The sequence below is a fragment of the Lytechinus variegatus genome, chromosome 4 (genome assembly GCF_018143015.1).
Source record: "Lytechinus variegatus isolate NC3 chromosome 4, Lvar_3.0, whole genome shotgun sequence".
Classification (NCBI taxonomy): domain Eukaryota; kingdom Metazoa; phylum Echinodermata; class Echinoidea; order Temnopleuroida; family Toxopneustidae; genus Lytechinus; species Lytechinus variegatus.
The window spans coordinates 20832661-20860160 of NC_054743.1; the positions used below are offsets into that span (position 1 = coordinate 20832661).

A 27500-nucleotide genomic window follows, 5' to 3' on the forward strand; every position below is an offset into this window, starting at 1 on the left:
ACCCACTGACTTAGATATCCACTGCCAAAACGGTTCATGGTACAGGGTATAGGGCAAGTCCAAGAAAAGGTCACCCTAGAAGGTAAAATTTTATCTCCAATTTAAGAAGTTATCTTTGGAGGGGTAAGAAAGCCTATCGCCTGTTGTGGTAGCCTAAGTATGTTTGGCCTAGGTCCTAGCCCCACTCATTACTAGTACAAGTTTAGTTACTTTGAGCGATGTTTGTGCCGGCTCCACTTCACCACCACTACTATACGCTCCATCTGGCTGAACATCGTGTCCGTTAAGTCGATCTGATATTCCGAGTGACAAAGGTGGGATTTTATGGGGAAATATAAAACTCATGGAACATCACGATCTTTAAAAACAAAACTAATATAGGAGGGGGTCCAGTGTCCGGACATGTTATCTTTTGGTTACACTTCGTAATTCAGAAGGTTCGTAATTCCAAAACACGTGAATTCATTATTGCCTGAACCACAATGTTCGTTAAATCGAAAAAGGGTTCGTTAATCCGAACATTTGTGGCGTAATTCCGAAGGTTCGTTAATCCGAAAAGGAATAATGAGTGATAATTCCGAAGGTTCGTTAGTCCGAAAACGAAATGAGGTTCGTTAATCCGAAAACGAAATGAGGTTCGTTAATCCGAAAAAACTAAATGAACAACGAACCTCATTTTTTTTCGGACTAACGAACCTTCGGAATTATGACTCTCATTATTCATTCTCGGATTAACGAACCTTTGGAACAACGAACGTCATTTCAATTTTTGGATCGTCCGACCTTCGGAACAACGAACCTTATTTCGCTTTCAGATTAACGAACCTCCGGAATATCCAAACCTTCGGAATAACGAAGCTTCGGAATTATGAATGTAAACAATCTTTTTGAAGCCTTCCTTTTTGTCTTTGGATTACACTAAAAATATGAATTCAATACTTGTAATCATCTTCTATTTTGTTCTTTATATTTCCCAACATTTTGTACTAAAATTTGATGAAACTTCGCTTCTAACTTTTTTCAAATGACTTTCTAACATTGATCGTGTGGACACACAACCTGTACGGACACACAACAACTGAGTGACCTGAAACTCAGGCAGGACGTTTAGCAATACTTGATTAACCTTATGCCCAAATTTCATGAACTAGGTTTCTAAGTTTTCATTTAAAAAACACAACCTTTTGTTAAGATTTGGTGTTGATGCCGCCACCGTCAGAAAAACAGCGCCTATAATATAATTTTACTCTCCTATGCAGGTGAAACAAAACGGAAGGAAAGAAGGGAAAACACAAATTTTGCGCATTTTCATGTATTTATTTTCAATAGTCTCGGCAGTGCAGCCGTCCTTGCATGGTAACTATTATATAAAGATTATCCAGCAGCTTGCAAAGGAAAGTCAGTTTCAAAGTAATTTCTTCAGTGCACAGATGAGGCGAGGGGGTCTTCGGGCGCTTGCCCCCTCTCCTCTCCTACAAAAATAAATTATGACCAAGAAAGTAGAAAAGAAAATGGTGAAATATATTTTTTCTGAATATTATGCTTTCATTGGATATTTATAAAGTTAAATATTTTTATTTTTTTTGCTCGCTCACAAAAAAAAGATCTGCCCAATTATTCATATCTAGCCCCTTCAAAACTTTGGCTCACTTCGCCACTGATTTGTTTCATCACACTTCTATGCAAATACTTACGCCTATAGAATAGAATACATTATATCCTACATAGAGTAAATCATGTATAGTACTATTGGTTCAAGTAGCATCATGTGACCGAATATATTTCAACTCTGACGTCATACCTCGATATATTTTTGGATACTAGTATATCGAGGTCTGACATCATTATTTCACAAAACTGGATCTAGCTAAACTCTCAGGCACACCGGCCAGCGCGCTCTCTCTCCCGGGCAAGTCCAGCGATGTGTCGGCACAGGCACTGATCTGCGTTCTGCTGAGCACGATGGCTCAGAGAAAAGTAGGTAATTCAACTCAAGTAACCGGACTTTGCAAGCTCATCACATAGATTTTGGTTATAAATTATAAAAAAGTTGGATAAAAAACAAATATATCAGGCGTTTCATTCGAAAGCATAGTGGGAATTATTAATCCTCGGTTGGACTGGCAAAACTACTATATTTCCCTCGGGGCTTCGCCCCTCAGGAAGTAATTGTCAGACCAACCTCGGATAAATAATTCAACTATACTTTCTCAAAGCCTGATATATTTGTTTACTATTTCTCATAATTCCATATGGCTTTGTGTAATTATTTTGTGTCCTGAATTACTTCATTAATATGAAATTTTATTCAGAATCACAAAAGCTGCAAGCTCTCTTTTTCTCCTAATAATCAGAGACAAAATGAGCCCAAGATTTTGAGGGAGTCAGATGTGTCATATCAGGCAAAATTCAATAGAAGTTGTGAGCGAGCAAGCTTTTCATTAAAAAAAATCACATTTTGTAGCTTGACATAAAAATATTCAGAAAATGTTATATTTCATTTTTCTTTCCCTTTTTTTTTGGGGGGGGAGAGCATCCCAAGCCTCCCCCCATCTATGCACCTCTGTCTAGTGTCTATATTACTGTTATATTGTTATTTCAAGACTAATTTTCATAGAAACGATTGGTTCAGAAAAAATATTAAACACATGCAGCCTTTCATGGAAAGTTCCCCCGGTTGTCCCGAAAAGGTGTGTTTTGTTTGACTTTCCTCCTCAACCCACCCTTTCGAGAAAAGCTCTCGCGGCATATCTCAACGTCCGTATGACATATTTGTCCTGCCCACCAGAGGTGAAGGCGAGACTAAGGGATCCAAATGTCGTCTGTCCGTCCGTCACAAACCTGTAATGACACATAACTCCACAACCGTAAGTCGCTTTTAAACCAAACATGGATGGTAGATGGACCTGGGTGACCTGCATGTTGAGCTGCAGTCAGAGGTCACATGGTAAGGTCAAAGGTCATTTTCAGGTCAACGTTAAAGTTTACATGCAACACTTTTATGACACCTAACTCCACAACCGTAAGTCGCTTTTCAACCAAACTTGGATGGTAGATGGACTTGGGGGACCTGCATGTTATGCTGCAGTCTGAGGTCATATGGTAAGGTCAAAGGTCATTTTCAGGTCAACGTTACAGTTCACATGCAAGACTCTTATGACACCTAACTCCGCAACCGTAAGTCACATTTCAACCAAACTTGGATGTTGGATAGACATGGGGGACGTGCATGTTATGCTGCAGTCAGAGGTCACATGGTAAGGTAAAATATCATTTACAGGTTAAAGTTTACATGCAAGACTCTCTTATGACACCTAACTCCGCAACCATAAGTCACTTTTCAATCAAACATGGATGGTCGATGGACTTGGGGGACCTGCATGTTATGCTACAGTCAGAGGTCACATGGTAAGGTCGAAGGTTATTTTCAGGTCAACGTTAAAGTTTACATGCAACACTTTTATGACACCTAACTCCACAACCGTAAGTCGCTTTTCAACCTAACATGGACAGTAGATGGACTTGGGGGACCTGCACATGTTACGCTGAAGTGGGAGGTCACATGATAAGTTCAAAGGTCATTTTCAGGTCAACGTCAAAGTTTACATCAAGACTCTCTTATGAAAACTAACTCCGCAACCGTAAGTCACTTTTCAACCAAACTTGGATGTTGGATAGACTTGGGGGACGTGCATGTTATGCTGCAGTCGGAGGTCACATGGAAAGGTCAAAGGTCATTTACAGGTTAAAGTTTACATGCAAGACTCTCTTATGACACCTAACTCCGCAACCGTAAGTCACTTTTCAACCAAACTTGGATGGTAGATGGACTTGGGGGACCTGCATGTTATGCTGCAGTCAGAGGTCACATGGAAAGGTCAAAGGTCATTTACAGGTTAAAGTTTACATGCAAGACTCTTATGACACCTAACTCCGCAACCGTAAGTCACTTTTCAACCAAACTTGCAGACTTATGCTGCAGTCGGATGTCACATGGTAAGGTCAAAGGTCATTTTCAGGTCAATATTAAAGTTTACGTGCAAGGCTGGTATGACAAGTGTTATTCCATCCCAGTAATTTCACAATGAAGTTTCGATATAATTCTTGCGTGCCCTCGCAAATCACAATATTTCTGGTTATTTTCATAAGTGGGCGAGACAAAAATTGCTTTTGCCTTGTTTTTTAGTCATGTTCAAAATGAATTAGTGATGATTTCATTTTTCTCGGCATTTTAATCCCCAAGTCTGCATGGTTTAATTATGTTTGATGCATGTTTTGCCTTTAGTAGACAGCTGGCAGCCCTCTGTCTCGAGGAGTATTTTTATATCTTTTTCTGTATTTGGTGAGTGAAGCCAACGAAATTCAGCTGAACAACCAACATAAAGGCATGGTCACACCGGCCGAGCGTTGTTGGAGCGGTAGGGAAAGAGGGTAGAATTTTTCTCTCAAAATGGGGGAAAAATCGAAAACAAAAAAACAAATCGAACTTGAAAATGGTAAACGGTAGCGAGCGGTGATGATTTTTTTTTCTCTCCGCTCCACGACCGCTCCAACAACGCTCGGCCAGATGCCTTTACACTTAAGGGGAATCCAGCCTTGGTCATAAAATATAGTGTTGGAAAGGAGAAAATTAGATAAAACAGAATGGTGAAAGTTTGAAAGAAATCGGACCAGCAATAAGAAAGTTATGGCTGCTTTAAAATTGAAATCCCTATGATTATGTAGATTTCAAAGTGGCAACTGGGTAAGTAAATTATGACAAGAGGCAAGGACAACTTTCCCATAGGCCATGTACTTAATTATCAGGGATTTGTGTTTTTCTCCTAACTGCCCTTCCCTGGGGCAGTAATCTAAATATAACCCTGGTAGTATATTGTTTTATGTCCTCATGTGAAAGAAAAATAAAAATTTGAAGTAAAACATTTGAAAAAATGACATATTAGCCATTTTATGTATTGGAGTACATGGAAGAGTAGTCCTTGCCTTACATCACTGTGACATCACATATGTGGCCAATTTGCAGTCTCGTGGATCTAGGGATTACCAATATTCACAACTTTAAAAATAACTTTCTTATTATTTGTCAGATAGTGTTCAAACTTTCACCTATCAACTTGACTGATTTTTCTTATTCCCCTAAGAACAAGTTTTTATTTGGGTTGGATTCCCCTTTAACAGAGACCGAAGCTTTAGTTCTAGTTTTGGCTCTGCTATTTTTTGATTGGATGTATTTCCTGATTTATCACAATAATTGCAAGTTTTATCATAATTTAACTTTTTGAAAATTATGCTATTATGTGATTAAGGCTACATCTCTTGTACTTTCTACCGATAGTCTCAATATAACGTTATTAATGGATTATTTCTTGTTAAAAATCCTAAAGATAGGAACTAACTCTGTGGTTGGTAGATAAATATGACTCACTTGTCCAGGTGTTGATAAACGGGCCGCTGCTGAGTAGGCCTAGAGTTTTCTTAATTATATATAATTGATTTCATGACATGTGTTTACATTTGCTGCAGATTCCCATTCAGCCGTTGGACTGAACTGGTACTGTAACACAGTATGGATGGTCAATATGAAGCAAGCTTCATCGAATTCCTCCAAGAGCTCTGTACTCTGTTCTGATCATTTTGAAGATGCTTGCTTTGACAGGACTGGGCAAACGATTCGTCTAAGACAGGATGCTGTCCCAACCACATTTAATTTGCCGCCTCGTCATCAGAAGGTACAGTAGATCTATATCATACGTGTTTTAAAGAAATATAATCTCTGTATTATCTATCTACCTTTGGTTTGACAGAACAATGTTTTGAATATTCCATTCTCAGTAGCCAAAGAGAAATGAAAATTATCCTATTCGTTAGGGTCACCATGGACCTCGGCCTATACTGTGTACCAGGGGACTGTGTATTTTAAGTTAACGCTTACTAAATGATCAAACAAATTAAAAATTTGGTTTAGCCCTACATAATTAGCATGAGCTTCTTTGAAATTGCAAAGCTAAGGGTGTATTGCTGATTTTTCATAATTTATTAAAATTCATTTTTGATAAATTATTTTATGCATAAATAGAGAATTCTCTGCTGTACAGTTAAGTAAATCTCTAAATAAGTTCCCAAGTTCTACAGTGCGTATGAAAAAATGGGATAGATTTGAAAAGTCTATAAAATTTTTGTTTCAAATTATGATCTCAATATTTTGGTGTCAATACATGCTATGGAGTCTTATCCTTCAAATGCTATTAAAATAATTTGGTTTTGTTCGTGCTTACGCAAACACAAATTTTTGTTTTGTCTGGGGTAAAAAAGGAAGCTTGCGCCAAAATGGCATAATATGATGGTCGGACTTCTTGCTATCAGCAGAATTCCTCTTAACCTTTTCATTATCTTTGCCATAATTTTCGAATTATGCAGTCAAAATTCATTTCCAAATCTACTTATTTATTTGGATAGTTGTGGTGTTGTTCCTTTTTAATATGTTCTCTTTTAGTTTTGAATATTCCTTCCTTAGGCAAGAACATTTTTTAAAACCAAATTATGGTAGAGCGTGTTTTTTTTTTAATCCTTTCATTGTGTTCTGCAAAGGTTATGATGCCTTTGAACAGTGGCATACTGAGGGGTGGGGGCTCGGGGTGCTCCCCCCCTCCCAATACAAAATTATGACCAAGGAAAAAAGTGGAAAGAAAAATAACAGAAAACATAGAAAGTGAAATATGATATTATTCTGAATATTATGTCAAAATCACAAAATTGGATATTTTAGTAAAAACTGGAAATTTTTGCTTGCTCGCTTCACAACTTTTCAATGCATTTTACCTGATCTGCCATATCTTGCTCCTTCAAAATTGACTCAATACACCATTGCCATTGAAAGACATGAATATTTTCTTGTTTGTCCTGTCAAGCACATAATTAAACTTGGTGAAGGATTCAATGACCCCTTGAAAATAGGATTCATGTCTTTTATAGGTACCATTACATAAATTGTTTCACATAATTATTATCAAAGGTACCATAACATAATTTGTTTCACATAATAAAAAGGATTTGAATGATTACAAATTCTCCCAATTAAAAATGCAAATCTTCTCACTTGGGTTGACAAGAAAGTCTCTTCTTACTTATGAAGCAAAATTCAAAGGTAAAAGAAGTTCAAATTAAAACCAATGTAATTCAGGTAAATGAATAAATTTATTAGTGAAATTTGACAGCATTTTTCGAAAATTATGGCAAAGATAATGAATATATTATAAGTCTGCTGATTAGCCAAAAGTCTAAAAGTATAAAACGTCCCATGTTCGCTCAAGCATGAATTTATTTTTTAAATGCCATTTCAAAGATAAGATCTTAGAGCATCTATTAATATCAAAATATAGATATAATATTTTGAGACAAAGCAAAGATTTTATAATTTTCAACCAATAAGTACAAGAATAATGATGCATTTGTCATTTATGATTTAAAATAGAATTTCCATTGGATTAGATTTGTAAGAAAAATAATGTTTTTGAGCAATTCTAGGTCCGACATGAACTCATACATTGTTGCATTACTGCGTATCCGGATGCCGCAAACTTGGTCCCTAAACTTCTGCGAGACTTGACCAACAAAAAAATATGAGGACATGTTTCTAACTGTGGAATTATTGCAAAACATGTGGAGGGGGGCTTATTAAAGTGATGGTCCAGGCTGAAAATATTTATACATGTAGCTTAATAAATAGAGTAGAAGTCACTGAGCAAAATGCCGAAAATTTCATCAAAATCAGATGACAAATAATCAAGTTATTGAATTTGATAGTTTATAACAATAGTTTGTGAAAACGGTCGTCATGAATATTCATTAGGTGGGCTGATGATGTCACATCTCAAATTGTTCTTTTGAATTTTATTATATGAAATTATGTTTATTAAATTTTATCCTCCAAGAACTAGAAAAATTGGATTGACAACTGATTTAGTACATTAGATATTAATTGCTGAAACTTATTTCATCATAATGGAGACACATCATTTACACATGTATGAAATAATGAAAAAATTATGATTTTATGAACCAAACGGAAAGTGGGGATGTGACATCATCCCACCTAATGAATATTCATGATATGACTATTTTCTCAAAATATTGCTAAACTTTAAACTTCAATAACTTTATTATTTGTTATCCGATTTTGATGACATTTTCAGCATATTGCTCAGTGGATTCTACTCTATGTATTAAGATATAAATATTTTCAGCCTGGACCATCCCTTTAAGACCCCCCCCCCTTCCTCCTTTGGGGCCAGATAGGGTTAATAAATCATCATGAATATTTAAACATGTTTATTTTGCTGCAAGTCCATTGAAAAGGATTCATTTCTAAACAAATATTATTCTAAATGTACTATTGAATATTAATTTGACAAATTTAAAGTCATTTTTTCATTCTTGCATCTCGGTTTATTCAATTTTTCTTCTTTTTTTAATGTTTTTTTTTTTTATTCACTCTTCTCGTACAGAATGCACACAAACCAGGGAAACCCTCGAAAGAAAGTCATTTAGATTCAGCAAGCAACCTCCCAGATACTGCAAAGACACCTGTACCAAAGTCTTCAGCACCTTCCCTGGGACTACTACTCAATGCCAAAAATCTAAGAGGGGTAAAGTGGAAGATAACAGCAACATATATCTAAATGGGGTATTGTACAGTATGATTGATCAACCAATGATACCAGTTGTATTCTGACATTTAAATCCATGTCCCTCTGACCAATGTTGTCAAATAAAAACCTTGCTTTGAGCATAACATCCTCAAGGTGGTCTGAAATTCTATTAGAAGGTACATGTAGTCTTCTGTGGAAGTTCATTTTATGCTTTGACTGCTAATCTACAAGTTTTATTATCAATATGCTAGTGTTCTGAAGTTGATGTGTTAATAATCAATTGTTTTAATGTTTTATTCTATTTAAAACATAATAGATGGAGACCAGCAGCATGGCAGCAGGAGCTAATGTTGGTCGTGATGAGGCATATACCACCATCAACAATGCTGCAATTGCAGTCACCACCACCAAGTCTGCTTCTGTCACTGCCATCACCATTGCCACCGCCATTACCAAGACCACTCCTGACACAAAGCCCCCAAGTCCTCAACTGACCAGATATTGCAGCTGGAGAAGGATATACCAGGAACTTCAAAGCCAGGGCTTGCCAGTCTCCTACAATAAGAAAAATGCCATGGGCCCATCTAATGAACTAGTAGTAGAATATTTGGCCACAGTTGTAGAAATGCAGAGACTAACATACTGCCACAGGTAAAAATCAATGTCAGATATGATGGATAGTCTTTGAAATATGGGTTGCAGAATGAATATCAGTAAAACCCATCATGATGTGCTATCTGATTTAACCCTAAAAAGGCGGTGGGAGCCAAAAATTTTCACGATAAATCCACAACGTGAAAGATTGTGCCGCGTCATTATAAAGCCTTTTTAAAAAAAGTTTATGAGTTTTCAGACAAAATTTGTGACACCTGGGTACCCGGTTCTGCAATTATGCAACATTGTGCATTGTGTAATTACACATGTCAGAATTGCACTAAAATGTGATTTCATGGACAAATCCAATGCAAAATCTGTTTCTAGCCAGAATTCATAATTGTATCATACCGGTTAATGTTTATTTTTACTGATTAAAATCAATTAATTTCATTGTGCTTATGATCAGAAAATTTTGTCAACAATATAAAAAAAGTAAAAAAAACAAAGAAATACTTAAGAAAGGAAAAAAATACATATGAAAGGTATTTGATATCAATTAATTTTATGTGTCTGAACAAAAACTTCAAGGGCTGTGTTTATAGATTTCCAGCCAAATTCTAATTTCATGCATGATTTAGTAAAATATATAATTCTAAATAATTTTAGAATGATCAAATATACAATTTTTTCATCTGTGGCAGGCATTTTGCATTTCTTCACAATTGCGCAATTAACGGTCAATCTTGAGGGCCCCCACTCCCCTTCCGCCCATCTTTCCTGCCTCCAAAATACCCTGGCAGTCTTATTAGGGTTAGATTAAGTCTACATTAAGCAAACATAAAATTCTTACAATTGAATTCAGTGGCGTAATGAGCCAAATATTTTGAGAGGGCTAAATATGGCGAATGGAACAAAAGTTCTCCAAAGAGAGCGAAGGGAGTGTGCAAAATTTTAGAACTTTTTAATACAGAAATCAAAATTTGGAAAGATTTTGACGTAATAATATCCAGTAAATACTCTCTATTTCACCCTTTCTCGTTCGCTTTCTTTCTTTTTCTCCTTTTCTTTCTTGGTCGTTAAACATTGGGGGGGGGGGGAGTCAGACCGCAGGTCCCTATGCTAATGAGCAAAAAGTCCAGATACATCCAAATCATCTCGTGGCTGAATCCTTGCAAAATCTTGTGATTCGTGAGATTTTCTTTCTCGAGTCTAAGAATTTACCTGTTTTAAAGAGAAATTCCAGTATTGGTAACGATCTCAAAATGACTTTTTACAGAATCTAATATAATGACCACCAAAGTGTCTGTATGAATAAAAAATATGTGCCAAAGGATTCTGGAAGAAATTGTGTAATTGCTGAGAAATAAGCAAAATAAGCTCATATTCCAGCAATAATAATACACTGTCCCACGTGTGCCTATCTGTGTTGGTGATCTTCAGTGTGAACATTTTTCAGCGTAGATTTCAAGATTTCACAAAGTTCAGTTTATGTAACTTTACCAAATCTAGATCCTCGATGATATACTGACAATTAAGCCAGACTTTCTCATGAAATCAGTGTTTACTGCAACTACTGGCATTACTTTTTAACCTCAAGTTAAATTAAATATTATTGCACTATCAGATAGAGTAAAAGTTACTCTTTCATATTGGTCATTTATTTTGTATACAATATTTTGTTAAATAAGTAAATTTCTGGCCTGAAAGTGTGCCTCAAAACTTAATTTTCTTCTTCCATTTTCTTTTGCACATTGTGCAAACTTTTTATTTTGAGCCTCAATGATATCCATATCACCATAAAGCTGAACTTCTTTTCTTTCTCACAATGCCACTCTTGATATGCGGCACCTTTTAATCGGGTCAAGATCACACTTTTCCCACTAAGGTACAATACGAGATTTCTGTAATTTTGTACTTGCATGAAATCCAGAGTTCTGATTGGCTGGATAAGGTTCACAGAACAACAGGCACAGGGTATTTGAGGAGATTACCACATGGGAAGTGTGACCTTCCTACGAACCATGGCACTGGAACCGTTGGAATTTGCCACTGGGTGGTCCATTTGACCAATCAGAATGCAGTATTCTTGTTTTCAAACTGCTTTATGTACTTGGCAAATGAAAAGTGTGATCTTGACCCGATTAAACCAATTCTTATTTTGAAACCTATATCGTTTCAAAGCATACATATTCAGCTTTATCATGATATAAAAATCATTTGGGCTCAAACACAAATAAAGTGTGAAAATAGCAACTTTTGTCAGGTGAAAATATTTATTTTATAGCATATTTTAGATCAAACTTTGAACCTATATTACAAAATCTTTGAATAAATCCAAACATATGACATGAAAGAATGATTCTTCTTCTTTACAATGGTACCAAATTCATGAAATTCGATGCACAGTTAGAGCAGCAATGACCGAATGAAAAGGTGTTATGGTCCGCGTCAAGCTCATTAAATATACAAAACATCTCAAGTCATGAATATCATTTGGATGAAAGAAGCCACTCTCTTGGGACCTGCAGTCTGACTGGGGGGCATGGCCCCCATCTATACATCAGTGATGGATTTAATACTTTTTGCATGTACGATGACGATGCTCGCTCTCTCTCACCCATCCTCACTATGTGTATATGTGTGTGCAAGATGAATTATGAGGAATAATTGCATGAAGTGACGTTTTTCAACCAGAGATTCATCCTTATGTATTACTTACTATTGCATTTTTGTTCATCATATTGACCCATCTTGACCCCTTTACCCCCCCCCCCCCTGACAAAAACCTAATAGTCAAATGAAGTTTCCTTTTCTTTTCTTTTGATATACATGTAATGTATTCATGTGAGAAAAAAAATTATAGTGCCAAACATTTTTTGAAAATTTTAATTTATTCCTTCAGGTGAGGTTTTGTCCACAGTTCCAGAAGGACACAAAATAGTATCAGAAAGTCATGCCAGAATCAACAACTGAAGGGTTTGAAGAGCCAGATAAAGAGCCTAGAAATGTGATTTAAACGTAAGTTAAACTTATTTATAATTCTGATTCATTTTGGCATAGAAAGTAAGTCATAATAACAATTTGAATGATTTTTGTCTTCTTGATTTGCTCTTTGTCAGGAATCCAAATTTTAGAATTAAACTCTTAGTTTGAGGTGTTGATGATTTTTTTTTCAGCTGCAAAAGTAACAAACCAATATCAATCATTGGTCGATAATGTGACTTGCTTTCTCTTGCCAAATTGGTACATGTACATGTATATTCTGCATTTCTATAATGATTGACCCCACCACTAGCACATAAGATGCAACATGTCAAATAACTGTCAAACTCACTTCATCATGTATTTTATTATTAATATTTCATTAAAGGAGTAAAAGGACTCAGAAAGATTACCCGAAAAAGCTCACAGAATTTTTTTTACTGGTAGACCCTTTACATTCATTTGATGAATTGAGTTCATGCAAAATCAACTGAATGTTATGAGTACAAAATCCTGTTAATACACCTTACTGTGAGGCTATTCTGGTAGGTCATCCCGGGAGTGCCTGAGGATCTTGTCCATTTGGATAAATCTTGCAAAGTACCAAGAGGTGCCTCCACCCCCCCCCCCCTCTATTAAGGGTTAACAATGAAATTGAAATTAGGAATAAGTTTAGTATCTTGCTCATATGCATTATAAATTAATTACTATTTCAGGTACTTCAATCACATGCACAGTAGGAGCAAAAACAGCAGCAAACACACAGATGTAACACTACATTGACCAACAGCAACAACTACAGCAGCATCAACAATTTCTGCAGGAGATGCAAAAACCACACTGGCAACCTCAACAACATCAAGGTGTCCAACAAACACTCCGGGAACGTTAACAGCAACCACAGCTTCAGCTGGAGTTTCAACAAACACATCAGAAAAAAACCAACAGCAGCAAAAAAACACTTATGAATAATGAAATGAATCTAATTGAAACTCAAAAGCCAATGACGCAACATCTTTGACAAACTGAGACAATTATTCATTCTTTTACAGGATAAAGAAATACTTTTTTAAAGTGTAAATTTGCAGGAACACAATGGATGTTCCTATGTATCTATTTAATGAAATAAATTTGACTTTAATAAATTCAGTAAATTCAATTCAATAAATTTAGTGATTCAATAAATATCTACTTTTATTTGTCAATGAGTGAAAATACCTGTATTTTCTATTTAGAATGACAAAAAGCAATTTATCAATTCAATATCATCAAAAACTTTAGCAATATGGTTGTTAGGCCCTCCAAATTGTTGATATTTTGATGAAAAAGCCGTTTCTGCTGCAATATTTGACGCAACTCAAATAGATCAAATATTGTCGCAGAAATTGTCATTTGCCCCTGAAAGTATCTGCGGCAAATATTTGACGCAGCTCAAATAGCTGCATCAAATATTGCCGCAGAAATTGTCATTTGCCGCTGTTTTGAGATTTGCCGCAGAAAATGGGAGTTGCCGCTGCGGCAAATGTTTTATGAAACGGGCCCCAGGTCAATCAAAATATTTTCGAATTCGTGCTGGTGAGCAACACGTTCACTCCCAGCGATAGGGACTTGTTTAAAAATGGCATAGGAAATATGCATTTTCTAAGTATGGTAAACTCAGTAGAATTTAGGTATTAAATTGTGAATGAACTATTGGTAGGTAAGACATGCGTAGAGGATTATTTGTCTTTATCCATTTCTATTTTCCACATTTTTCTTTTGTTTGACTTTATTTTCTAGGGGGAAGCCCCACTCCCCCATTCCTGTGGATGCCAATTGGTTGGGGGCTTGGAATAGTGCAAGTTAAAAGGGTGAACCTGAACTTTATAGATATCAAGAGAGAAAGAATTGGAAAGTTAAAATGAATAAAAACAAAGATGGAGAGAGTGAGAAAGATGGTGGACTTTCAAGGGGCATTAAAAAATCTCATATTAAAACATCATTTTTGTTTTTGTAATTATTCTATTTACCCAGGGTCAGTCAAAATATTAGCATCCACAGGAGGGTGGGATCCTTCCCGCCTTAAAACTGAAATCTAAAGAAAAGTGTAGAAATGGATAAAAGACAAAGATCCTCTGCGCATGATTTACCAGCAAATGCAGCTCATTCAGAATTTAACTCTTAGAGCACCTAAATTGTACTATAGGCCTACAATATGTGTTTACCATGCTTAGGAAACACATATTTCCTAAGCTATTTTAAAACGAGTCCTACTGCTCGGAAGTGAACAAGTTGCTTCCTTACTCATATTCAAGAACGTTTTGACTAACCTCCTTTTTTAATTGGTTGCTTTGCTCCCTCACATACCCAACAATTTGTTGTCCTCTACATTTCTTCTGCTTGGTCACTTCGCTCCCTCTTACATATTCCTCAAATCTCTTGGCCCCTGCATTTTCCTTCTGTCATTTTGCTCTCTCGCATATATCCCCCCCCCACAAAATTCTGCTCTGTCGCATTCGCTCCCTCGCACATATCCCAAAATTGTTTTGCCCCACCCTGCATTTTTTTTCTGCTGACAGCCATGTCCTGCCCAACCTCTCTCTCCAATACCTTGAAATGATGGGGGGGGGGGGTAACTTTAGATATGAGAGTGACCGAACAATTGTAAATCAGTGAAATATTTGACTTTTGATTAGTTAATATTTTCTGTGAGAGTGATTATTGCAAAGGATTATACCCCTTTCTGTACACAAAACATACCAGTATTTTGAGAAATAACAACAGAAAAAAGACCACATTCTTCCTGACTGTTCAAATCCTTAAAAAAATAAAATATGGTAATTTTTACTTTCTCAGGCATTCATCACAGGCTCCCCAATTCCTGTCTCTATTTCTCTATCACCCCCATTCTTAATTCATCTTTTTGTCTCTATCCAACAGCTCATTTATAACTGTGGCCTTGTTCTATCCTACATGTATTCTATTCTTCTGTCAGCTTGCCGTCATTCCTACTTTTCACAAACTTTTTTCTCTTCTGACATTCAAATCAGAATGAATATACTGTAAGACATCTTCAAATTCAATGAATTCATTTTTGTTACATGCCCAGTGATAAACGTTTTCATTGAGCTATTTTAAATAATCAGAATCCACACAGCGTAAATTTTTTGTTGTAAAGTTGTGCAAATCAATGTTTGTCCAAACTTAAAAGCAAGTAATGTATAAGGTAGGACTTCTGTGTGGTTTTCAGCCTCTTCTCCAAGTTTTAATACAGTCCATTATTGTTGTTGACTTCCACTTTACCCCTCTTGGACTTTCTGGTATTCAGTAGGAGTGGTCTTCGAGAAATTAAGGTGCTGAAGACTTTGGCACTGGTGTCTTTGCAGTATCTGGGAGGTTGTTTGCTGAATCGAAAAGTCTTTTGGGAAATACCTTGGTTTGGGTGAATTCTGTAGGAGACGAATTAATAAAAAAATAAGAAAAACAATATTGAACAAAAACAGATACAAGAATGAAAAGATAACTATTCAAAGATAATTTTTCAATCAAATATTCGATTATCCATGAAGAACAATATTCGTTTAGAAATCAAACCTTTTGCAGTGACTTGCAACAAGATAATTTTTTTAAAAATATACATGATATATAAACCCTATCTAGCCCGGGGGGGGGGGGGCTTAATAAACTCCCCTCCCCATCCACATTTTTCATGATAAGTCCACAATGAGAAATGAGGTACCATGATTACTTTTTGGTCAATTCTGCAGAGCTTTTGAGATACCCGGATATTCAGTTACCAACATTTTATGAGTTTATGTCGGACCAAAAATTGCTCAAAAATATTATTTTGTATACACATTTAATCCAATGGAAATTCTATTTTCAGTCATAATTGACAAATTTATCATTATTCTTGCACTTATTGGTTGAAAATAATCAAATCTTTGCTTTTTATAATCAGAATAGTGCCATGAACAGATCCCATTAAAAAACTATAAAATACATAAGGCCCCAAAACAAAGAAATACATATGGAATTATAGAAACAATAAAATACATAAGATTAGAAATGTCATTTACCATTTATTTTTGAGCAACTTTGTTAGAAATCATAGAATTTCGGGAATTCTTTAGAGATTAACCTTTAAAACAAAGAATTCTCTATTACGCATAAATTAGCATTACTAATTTATTAACAATAAATAATTTATTAACAATAAATTTTAATGAATTCTGTAACCTTTAGTTCCATGCTTGCAGATTACATTGATGTTGATGTGTGCATTGGTTTTCGTTTTGATCAGAGGCAAGATCTGAAGAGGGGGACCAAAAAAGCCCACCTCCCCCTCCCTGGGCTATGCAATCTCAAAGTAGCCCAGGATTATGAGTTAAACCAAATTTTAAAAAATATATTTAGTAGTTTACTGTAAATACACAGTATAGGCCCCGGTCCATGGTTATCCTCCTGATTAGGATAATTTTCATCTCTATTTTGCTACTGAAAATTGAATAATTAAAGCAATGTTCTATCAAAACAAAGGTAGATAAAACAGAATATATATTTCTTTAGAACGCATGTATGATATAGATCCACTGTACCTTCTGAAGACGAGGCGGGAAATCAAATATGGTTGGGACAGCATCCTGTTTAAGACGTATCGTCTGCCCAGGTCAAAGCAAGCATCTTCAAAATGATCAGAACAGAGTACAGAGCTCTTGGAGGAATTCAATGAAGCTCGCTTCATATTGACCATCCTTACTGTGTTACAGTTCCGGTCTTGGTACCGGTTCAGTCCAATGGCTGAATGGGAATCTGCAGCAAATGTAAACACATGTCATAGAATCAATTACACATAATTAAGAAAGTTTGACGTGTCCAAAGGAAACAGATGCCCCCGCAGAATTGTAGTACAAAATGTTTTTTTATTGTTTTATGATGCAATTTTCTGTAAATCAATTAAACTATACACTAAATAAAATAAGATTTCAGTTCTTGATGTTTTAATAAGAGATTACCACAATTTTGTTTATGAATTTTGAACAGAAAAGTTGATATTTCCCCCCAAATTACTAAATCATGGAAATTGAATGCCTACAAAAAAAAACACTTTATAAGTAATATGACATTTCATTCCTAATACATGATTATATACGTGTTGTCCCTAGGTATCCTGAGTCTTGTCAATCGAGGGGGGGGGGGGGCGAGGAGAATTTGCACAATGGAAAAATTGATATACATTGGGTTTCAAAGCTTAATTTCATTTCGGGTAAATCAATATGCTTTATTTCATTTGAATCAATTATACCAATTTTAGGGCATAAAATACAAATTCAATTCAAACCTATAAATATAGCCCTTGAACTACTTATTTTTTTAATTCAGGAATTCTGATCAAATGTATATTAAAAACAATCAGTAGGCCTATATAATGTTTTTAACCCTTATGAGACTGGGGGCTGATTTACCCCCTTGTCATATTTTGCAATAAATCCACTGCGCAATTTTTTTTACCGCATCACTCACAGACTTACAGCATCACTCACTCACTTTTTCGAGTCTCGCGCAACTTTTGAGACCAAAATTGCGACCCCCTGGTATGTGTTTTCGAAATTACACAACATTTTGGAAGTGCATGCAGACCAAAAGTTGCTGGAAAAATGTGAATTTGCGTACAAATCTATGGAAATAGTGTTTTTAGCCATAATTCATAAATGTGCCATTATATTTCCTTTTACTGATTAAAATCAATTAATTTCAACTTTTTTACGGTCAAATATGGTCCCCGACTATTTCCATTGAAACAACAATAAACACATAAGAAAATAAGTGTGATGTTGAAATATATTGAGTCTGTGAACCAAAAGTGATCATTTCAGGGGCATTATTTAGTTAATTAGAGCAAACTTTTGATTTTACGCATAAATTAGCAATGAGATTTAGGCAAAATTTGATTATAGTTTTTTAGAATATACCATGGGTAATGCGTTTGCCAATCATCGCTGTGATCCCATGATTGACTGCCCAGATCATAAAGCCCCCCCCCCAGTCTTCTTAGGAAATGAAATAGCCCAGTCTATGTAGGTTACTGGTAATGTTTTTTTTTTTACTTTTTCATTTTTCTTATGTACAGATTTTCAAATTTATTACTAATAGAAATTTTCAGCAATTTCTGAAAATAATGATACAGATACAAATTTTGGCAATGACTCACATTGAGTTGTACATGAAATCAAGTTTTTAAGCAATTCGGAATCTGATCCCAGGACCAAAATCCAATGAAACCAGTTGGATTTCCAACTGGTTTCAATTGGTTTCAACTGGTTTCAATTGGTTTTAACTGGAATTAAGCAATTTCCAGTTGAAACCAATTGAAACCAGTTAGGCAACTGGAAATCCTAACTGGAACCAGTTGGGCAACTGGAAATCCTAACTGGAACCAGTTGGGTAACTGGAAATGACTTCCAACTGGAAATGATTTCTAACTGGAACCAGTTGGGTAACGGGAAATCCTAACTGGAACCAGTTGAGCAACTGGAGATGACTTCTAACTGGAAATGAATTCTAACTGGAACCAGTTGGGTAACTGGAAATCCTAACTGGAACCAGTTGGGCAACTGGAAATCCTAACTGGAACCAGTTGGGTAACTGGAAATGATTTCTAACTGGAACCAGTTGGGTAACTGGAAATCCTAACTGGAACCAGTTGGGCAACTGGGGATGACTTCTAACTGGAAAGATGGGTAACTGGAAATGAACTCTAATTGGAACCAGTTGGTAACTGGAAATCCTAACTGGATCCAGTTGGGTAACTGGAAATCCTAACTGGATCCAGTTGGGTAACTGGAAATGATTTCCAATTGGTTTCCAATTGGAAATTTTCCAGTAACCCAACTGGATCCAATTGAAACCAGTTAATTTGCATATTTTTTGCCAGTGTGCACTTATCATGCTTATTAATGTTTTATCAGATTTATCCTAATTTACATTGTATCTATTGAATTTTTTTCAATTTGAAGTACCACACTTTTTTCAGATAAGTTTTTAGAATACTTAGCAGTGAAAACCATGTTCATAAATGTTAAAGATTATAATTAGAACAGATTAAAAGATAATTAGTACACCACTAACTGTTACCGAATTACATCAAATAAAAATACATATATTTGAAGATCTTCCATATACATGTATACATATGAAAGTCTGTGTTTTATCAATGCCCTTTACATTGGTATTAACAGACATATAACACTGCTTCTGTGTTGGCATGAGCAATATTTATAGTGCAAATGTTAATTAATTTGTAACTAATTAAGTTCATTCCAACTGGAAGTTCCAATTGGATCCAGTTGGAAACCAATTGGTTTCAACTGGTTCCAGTTGAAACCAGTTGCCTCCAATTGGTTTCAACTGGAACCATTGAAACCAGTTGCCTCCAATTGGATTCAACTGGTTTTAATAGGGAAATTGGAACAACTGGAACCAATTGAAAACCAATTGAAACCAATTGCCAACTGGTTCCAGTTGGCCAACTGGTTTTAACTGGAACCAATTGGCAACTGGTTTTCAATTGGAACCAGTTGTTCCAATTTCCCTATTGAAACCAGTTGGCCAATGGTTTCAATTGGTTTTGCTGTAATTGGTTTTAACTGGATTTTGGTCGTGGGATAATATGCACTTGTGTATATCATAACTGCGTAACCATGCATGCATTCCAAAAATAGTCTTGAATGTTGTGTGGCCCTGCCATGTTTACGAATTTATTGTAGATAAAAGTGAGCTAATCACATAGATTTGTTTGTTAAAATGATATTCTTAATATTGATTGCTGTGCAAGATTGAACAGGGAGAAGAGGAACATGACAAAGCAATCAAGAAAGAGTAAAGGGGGAAGAGAAAGAGGATTTATTTATAACACACAAGTAAAAAAAATGTGTTTTAAAACACACTGGTTAAAACGTGCCAACCCGGGCCCCAGTTAACGCGATCAGAAATCTATTCAATATGATTGAACTTAATATCATGCAGAAATCAATACGCATATAAATATAATCAAAAAAATAAATTTTGAACCAACTTGCATAATGAGCTGTGAACTTAGCCTGTATTTTGGTGACATCTACCTACACACCAAATTTTTTAAAATCCATTGAATGTTTTTCAAGTTATTGCGCGGAAACCAAGGGGGGGGGCTGACAGGGGCAACACTTAATGCCCCCTCCGGGCTTCATCTGCAGGGGCATAAAAACTCTAGGCCTACTCATCAGCAGGGGCCCGTTTCTCAACACCTGGACAAGTTAGTCCTATTTATCTACCAAACACAGAATTAGTTCCAAAATTACCCAAAAGGATTAACTAGAATCCATTAATATCATATTGATACTATTGGTGGAAAGTACATACCAGACGTAGCCTTAGTCACAAAATAGCAAATTTTCCAAAAGTTGCAAAAAATAGAGGCAAAATATGCTTAAAAAGTACTTAAACATGCAGACATGGGCATTAAATTTCTGAGGAAATGAAATTAACACTAATTCATATCATGATAAAAAAAATCACATGTAAGTGGACATTGAGATATTTATCCCAAGATATAAAATTTGAATAGTTTACGTAAGTAAACCATAAGGCTTTCTTCCTAACATGATGGTTTCTAGTGTTGCTGTTGGATGTTTGTGGTCTATATCATGGTTGTTCCACTTTATGTTTGTCATTTTGCCTCCGACGAAGATTCTGCTAGGATCGAAAGTTTAGGCCCCTTTTGACTCTCTAATTTACTCCATTGGCTCTTTTTTTTTTTTAGATAAGCAGTTTTCAGCAGCTTCTTTTTGCCTTTAATATGATGATAATCAAACAGATTTTCAGGATTCCAAACATCATCAAAAAATATATTATCATGGATTGTTAAACTCTTTAGATACCTAAACGCACATTTTTATGAATGCTATGCGTATATTAGAGGAAGAATTTATTAAAATTTTGATAAGGGTCTGAAAACGAGTCCAATTATGGATGACCTGAAGTGGTAGAATCTTTGTCAATTCAATTATTTTACTACCTTAAATTAACACTTGTTATAATTTCTGTGCATTACAATTACTATTAAATGATTTATCCCACTTGTTTGCTATATAATTCATTTTTCTTTAAATTATTACGTAATAAAATTTTCAAATTTCGAGGCTCATTTGAATGTCACAGTCTATCCACATGATATCACTACATAAAGGACAAGTCCACTCCAACAAAAACTTTATTTGAATAAAAAGAGAAAAATTCAACAACCATAACACTGAAAATTTCATCAAAATTGCATGTAAAATAAGAAAGTTATGGCATTCTAAAGTTTCGCTTCATTTCACAAAACAGTTATGCACATTTCGGCCAACATGCAAATGAGAAACTGATGACATCACTCACTATTTCTTTTGTAATCTATTATATGAAATATGAATTATTTTTATTTTCTCGTCATTGTCATGTGAAATGAAGTGTCATTCCTCCCTGAACACGTGGAATTACATTATTTTAACATTTTGTGCTTCAGGCAAGGAGGTCCTAATTGTCAAATTTGTAAAAAATGAACTATTGTATAATTCAAACAATAAAAAAACAAAAGAAATAGTGAGTGACATCATCGACTCTCTCATTTGAATGTAACTGGCTCGTTAATATAACTATTTTGTTCAAAATAAGCGAAACTTTGAAATGTCATTAATTTATTATTTTACATCCGATTTTGATGAAATTTTCAGCATTGTGCTTGTCTGGTCTTTCTCCATTGATTCCAATCAACATTTTTTCTGAGGTGGACTTGATCCTTAAGAAAGAAGTAAGTTATGACAGGTTTGGAGATGTCATAACTATTTGGTCAAGTTGTCCCCGATGTTCGTGAAACAGTTCGCTAACAGGTAGCTAACTATTTCCAATTTAGTTAAGAAGTTAGAAGACTTAACGGTGTTGAGAAACGGGCCCCAGTCTACGCAAGCAGAACCAAACAGAATCAGTTTGCCACACTCAAATTCCCAATTTGCACTCGCATCAATTATTTAGTTACGTACCTATCATTTTATGATCTAGTGCATAGAACAAATGACCATTTTTTTTAGGTCGGAATGTCAACAATTTTCAGCTCGTGCTTCGCATTCCCATTATTGAAATATGTACCATCCTCATGGTTAAACAGTCCTTAACAGGATCATGCTAGAACACTTATTAAAAATTATGTTCGTGCTTGGCATTCTCAGTAATTATCTAGAACACACACATCTTGTTCAGGATCACAAACGGTGCCTAGAATGTTAAATTTTCAGGACAAAATACATCCTAAATACATATATAAAAGTTCCAAAAAAAGTAAGAAAAAAAATTGCTTGCCTTTGCACTTTTTATATAAGGCCTACGTGATTATTTCATATTGATGTTATTTTATAAGAAACCAACTCGCATATTTAATGACCCAGTGTAGTGGTCCACCCGGATACCCCCAACCAGTAATTGGGAGGAGATACCTGCGGGTCACAGTTCTGTGTGCGCACCCTTGTAGGCGACCCAGATTGGCTGGCTCCTCCAATACGCCTTGGAATGTCTTTAACAGATATATGGCACTATATAAATGCTGTGCATCATCATCTACCAACACACCCAAATTTTAAAAAATCTGATGACTTTTGATAAGATATCGTGAGGAATCCAACTCGCATATTTAATGAGCTGTGATCTTTGACCAGCATATTCCGAATTCGAACTTAGCCTGTATTGGTATCATCTACCTACACACCCAAATTTGTTCAAATAAGTAGAATATTTCATAACTCATAAAAAAGACATTATCATGTGAGCCGTTCCCTAGGAAACTAAATTGCATATTTAATGTGTTTTGACCTGCCGACTCCAAATTCAAACTTGGCCTGTACTATCAGAGGGTCGTGTGTTCGAATCCCGCCATGGACTAGCGTCCTTTGGCAAGGCGTTAATCCACTTTGCCACTCTCCACCAGGTGTTAAATGGGTACCTGGTAGGATGTGAAAGCCTATGTATAATGTAGTATGCCTAGCAATTGAGTCTTGGAACTCTTGTTGGAGTGCTCCCCAGGGAGTGGAGAAGGTGCATACATTGTACGCAGGCATACAAGGTTCTGATGACCGTGGTAATACTGAGTCTGGAAAGCGCTTAGTCTCTTAGAGACGTCGTTCCGATGCATTAAGCGCTATATAAATATGTGGAATATTATTATTATTATTACTATGGTGTCATCCACTCCTATGGTGTCACCCACTCCAAGCTGTGGGGAAGTTACACATTGATGCAGAGGTTCGAGCCCTGATCACGTCTTTCGGATTGTGACATTAAAGGTCGGTCCCAGACGTAAATAATCAAACCTGATTGATATACGTCTGTCAAAAACTCAAAATACACACACACACTCCTAGTACCAATGATTAATGTTAATGTTTGGACCTCATAGGCGACATTACCCAAAATATGGGTTGCCGGTTGGACAATGCTGTTCTGAATCTGATTTCAAACCCAAGACTTTGGTAAATGTACGCCTTAATACAAATTGGAGTTATGCGATATGACTTTCATTTGGTGGGAAGACATTTAATACTTTATAAAATTAGTTGAAATTAAAATGGATTATATTAATGCTCACTGTTGGTGAGCATTTCTACACGATCCCCCTATTGAGATTTATAGTAAATATTTTGGAATTATATTAGTTATGCGACCCCTCCCTCATGATGATCACAGCATTATTTGTAATGGGGATATATTTCGTTCATATTCTTGTCTCTTCTTTCTCTTTTTAGCCTTTTTTTGCTTGTTAAAACCTTTTCATTTTTTTTGGGGGGGCTTGCCAAATTTTATGTGGGTCAAAATTACATTCATTTTTTTAGTGACAATCTTATTTTTCATTTGTCAAATTTTACGCAAGACAAAATTACCTTCGATCATTATTACAGTTAAAACCTTTTTTTTAATTTTAATTTTTTTTGGGGGGGGTTGCCAAATATAACATGGACAAAATGACTTTCCCTTTTCTTATTTATTTTTTGGGGGGGAGCTTGCCGAATATCACGCGAACGAAATGACTTTCATTTTTAGTGACCATCACTTTACGTGAGACAAAATGACCGGTTTTTTTAAGTGAGAACCTTTTTTGGGAGTTGTCTAATTGTACTTGAGAAAATTCACCCCACCCCCCCCCCCTACTTTGGAAAATCTTGGATTTACCTCTAGTTTTAATCATGATTAACCCTAAATAGACTGGGCTATTTCGATGCCTAAGAAGACTGGGGAGGGGGGCTGATTCAGCGCCCCCTTATGATCTCGGACGTCGATTGCGCGATCGCGACGAAAATTGGCACACATTACCCATGGCATAATCTACCAAATTATCACATCAAATTATGCAAAAAATCTCATGTTTCATTAATTATGCTAATTTTTGCGTAAAATCATTAGTTTGCTCTAATTAATAAAATAATGCCCCTGAAATGCTAATTTTTGTTTCACCTACTCTAGATAGGCATCTGATCAAATTTATTTTTAAAAAATTTCAACATCATGTTTATTTTCTTATGTATTCTATTGTTTTCTAAATTTCTTATGTATTTCATTGTTTTTCGACTTTGTTTTTCATTGTTTTTTCAATGGAAATTGTCAGGGACTTTATTTTGACCATGAAAAAGATAAAATAAATTGATCTTAAGCAGTAAAAGGAAAAATAATAATACATTTATGAATTTTGGCTAAAAACACTATTTGTATTGGATTTGTACACAAATTCACGTTTTTGAGTAATTTTGGGTCTGCATGCACGAACGAAATGTTGCGTAATTTCGAAACTGTGTACCCGGGGGTCACAATTTTGGTCTCAAAAGATGTGCGAGACTTGAAAGTAAAAAGTCAGCGAGCAACGCGGTCAAAAAGATTTGCGCGGCGGATTTATCACGAAAAATGTCGAGGGGGGGGCTGATTCAGTCTTTTTAGGGTTAAGATCATGCGTATACCACGGCAGAGGCGTAAACCGCTGCAGGGGCATGCAGGCTGGCCCTTGATCCCTAGTGGATTTCACCGGAAAAAAAATCCAGATAAGAGAAAAGGAAAGAAAGAAAGAGGGGGGGGAGAAAGGGAAGACTGGGAAATAAACGAAAAGGTCCCCCCAAAAAAAAAGGAGGGGAAAAGAGAGAAGAAAAAGCGAAATCATTAAAGGGGTGTATATTATAACTTCATTTATAATTGTTTTTCCTTCTTTTATGGGGGGGGGGTCAAAAAAATAAAAACCTTAACGAAATGTTTTTCTATAATTACATTTAGGTCTACACTCGCGATTTAATACAAAATAGTAGCCATCTATATACAAATGATGCGTTAGAGTGGGTCAGTAGGAACTCTGTGTACAAGGTAACCACATGCACACAGTTCCACTGACCCACGAAAGAAACCCATGCATCATCTGTTTTATAGAATGGAATTTCTTTTTTAATAAACCACAAAAATTAATGATTTACTGGATGCATGATAATTTCATGCGTCCGGTAAATTTAATTTACCGGACACATGATTTTTTTTACCGGACGCATGATTTATTTACTGGACGCATGATTTATTTACCGGATCGATGCATGAAAATTCCAAAATCTAATGCAGAGCGCAGACACTTTGATAACCCTGGACAACATAAATATGGGCTTAACTGGATGTTGCCACAAAGATATTGTTATACCCAAAATGCCAGATACAGCTTTGCATTGACTATATCTTGAGCAGTTGAGGCAGCCTCCGACCTCCAATATATGTAGCTGTGTGTGTGTATGCGGGCCGCGCCGGGGGCCAGCGCCTGCCTGGGCCTGCAGTGGATATTTCGCTGTGCACAGCCAGCCCAGGGCAGTATAGATCTAACGTTAGATCGTACATGTATGTCTGGACTTCTCAACTAACGAGTATGTGGGCAGTTTTAATCCCAATGACAATTACGGTACCGTATTTGTACTTACAGATCATTTTGCATCCTTTGATTCATTCTGCTTTGATCGAAATTCAAATTTTGACGTAAACAAGTGACGGTAACAGTACATGCGCGATGACATCACAATGACCTTTTCGGGCGATTGCTTGTTTACAGTGGATATCGTTGCGTTTTGATTATCGGGATATCGTTCATGCAGCCCAGTAAAATTTTTGCATTGCTCTCAACCAATCAGATTGCAGGGATTTTCTCATCCATTCTATAAAAAGTTTTAAAATTGCTAAAGATCCAGAGATATCAAAACCCACCTGCTGATTTAGCACTGGGGTACACAAGCCAGGGTTATGCCCAGTGCATGCCCCCCGAATGTTCTACGTACAACCAAGATATAAAAAAATGAAGGGAATTAAAGAAACCAAAATTAGGAAAAGTGTAAGGTAAGATATCTGTCTCAAATTTAGATTTGCACGAAAGGTTTTTTCTCGCTTGCTTCATTCGCTTGGAACATATAAAGCAACTTTATTCCCACGTGCCATATGTTTCGGCCTCTTTCTTTCTACTATTTCATTTTTTTTACTCATCATGCTCCTGCCACACAGGGGTTTGCCCTAATGCATGAACAATCATTAAAAAATATCATTTTCATACCATGTGACTGGGAATTTTTTGCTCTACCCCTCCCCCCTCCTCGATCCCTGTATCGATTTGACTTGACATGGGCCTATACCTGATGTATTCTGCTTCAATATAAAATCATAACGGATAGAACGCCTTGAATACAGGCCAAACAGCCTAACGACACACACACACACACATTGCCGTGTCACGTGACAATCAGTATTAAACGAGGATGTGTACAACCCTATGGCGACAAGGCTAGTCGCAAAAGTTGAGCAAGTTCTGGACGAATAGGCTTCAATACCCCAAGAAAAGAAGTAGTATCTAGGGACTAATTAAAAATAGTTTTCTTAATGGAGTTCCATGTTAAAATCTAGTAATTTAAGTCCAACTTTTAATTCGCGTGCACTCACTTTTTTAACACAGGAATTAATAGGCACGGTGCCTAGAGTGTCATCTACCAACACACCTAAATTTAAAAAAAAAACAATCAAATATATTTCAATTTATTGCACTGAAACCAAGTGGGGGTGGGGGGGGGAGGCAGGCAAATCAATGGACAGATGGAACGCTTAATGCCCCCTCCGGACTTTGTCTGCGAGAGCATAATTACAGAGGAGCTGAATTTGAAGAGGGCCTGAATCAAGACTGAAACATCGCAATACGTGTAAGTGGAGTAGCCTAGGCTAGGGCACTCACACTAG

At 36.0% G+C, this 27500-nt stretch overlaps 2 protein-coding genes across 6 annotated transcripts in view; one reads left to right on the forward strand and one right to left on the reverse strand.

Annotated features, from left to right (window-relative positions):
• The window catches only part of LOC121413596 (THAP domain-containing protein 5-like), a 14671-nt gene extending 1518 nt beyond the window's left edge, over positions 1-13153 (forward strand). Inside the window, exons 1-6 of one of the 4 annotated variants that reach the window (XM_041606471.1) lie at positions 1-82; positions 5524-5729; positions 8505-8645; positions 8965-9299; positions 12148-12263; positions 12944-13153. The exon at positions 1-82 is cut by the window's left edge and continues 155 nt beyond it. In XM_041606471.1, the coding sequence (XP_041462405.1) occupies positions 37-82; positions 5524-5729; positions 8505-8645; positions 8965-9299; positions 12148-12151 (732 nt within the window). In that variant the 5' untranslated portion in view covers positions 1-36 and the 3' untranslated portion in view covers positions 12152-12263; positions 12944-13153. Of the gene's footprint in view, positions 83-1596; positions 1978-5523; positions 5730-8504; positions 8646-8964; positions 9300-12147; positions 12264-12943 lie in introns of those variants that run through there. The other 3 variants (XM_041606473.1, XM_041606472.1, XM_041606474.1) reach the window with 3 other exon arrangements.
• Positions 13154-13556: 403 nt separating this feature from the next.
• LOC121413597 overlaps positions 13557-27500 on the reverse strand; it is a 15124-nt gene continuing 1180 nt past the window's right edge. Inside the window, exons 1-3 of one of the 2 annotated variants that reach the window (XM_041606475.1) lie at positions 26207-26341; positions 16805-17018; positions 13557-15655 (exon numbers count right to left, since the gene is read on the reverse strand). In XM_041606475.1, the coding sequence (XP_041462409.1) occupies positions 15472-15655; positions 16805-17018; positions 26207-26213 (405 nt within the window). In that variant the 5' untranslated portion in view covers positions 26214-26341 and the 3' untranslated portion in view covers positions 13557-15471. Of the gene's footprint in view, positions 15656-16804; positions 17019-26206; positions 26342-27500 lie in introns of those variants that run through there. The other variant, XR_005969755.1, reaches the window with a different exon arrangement.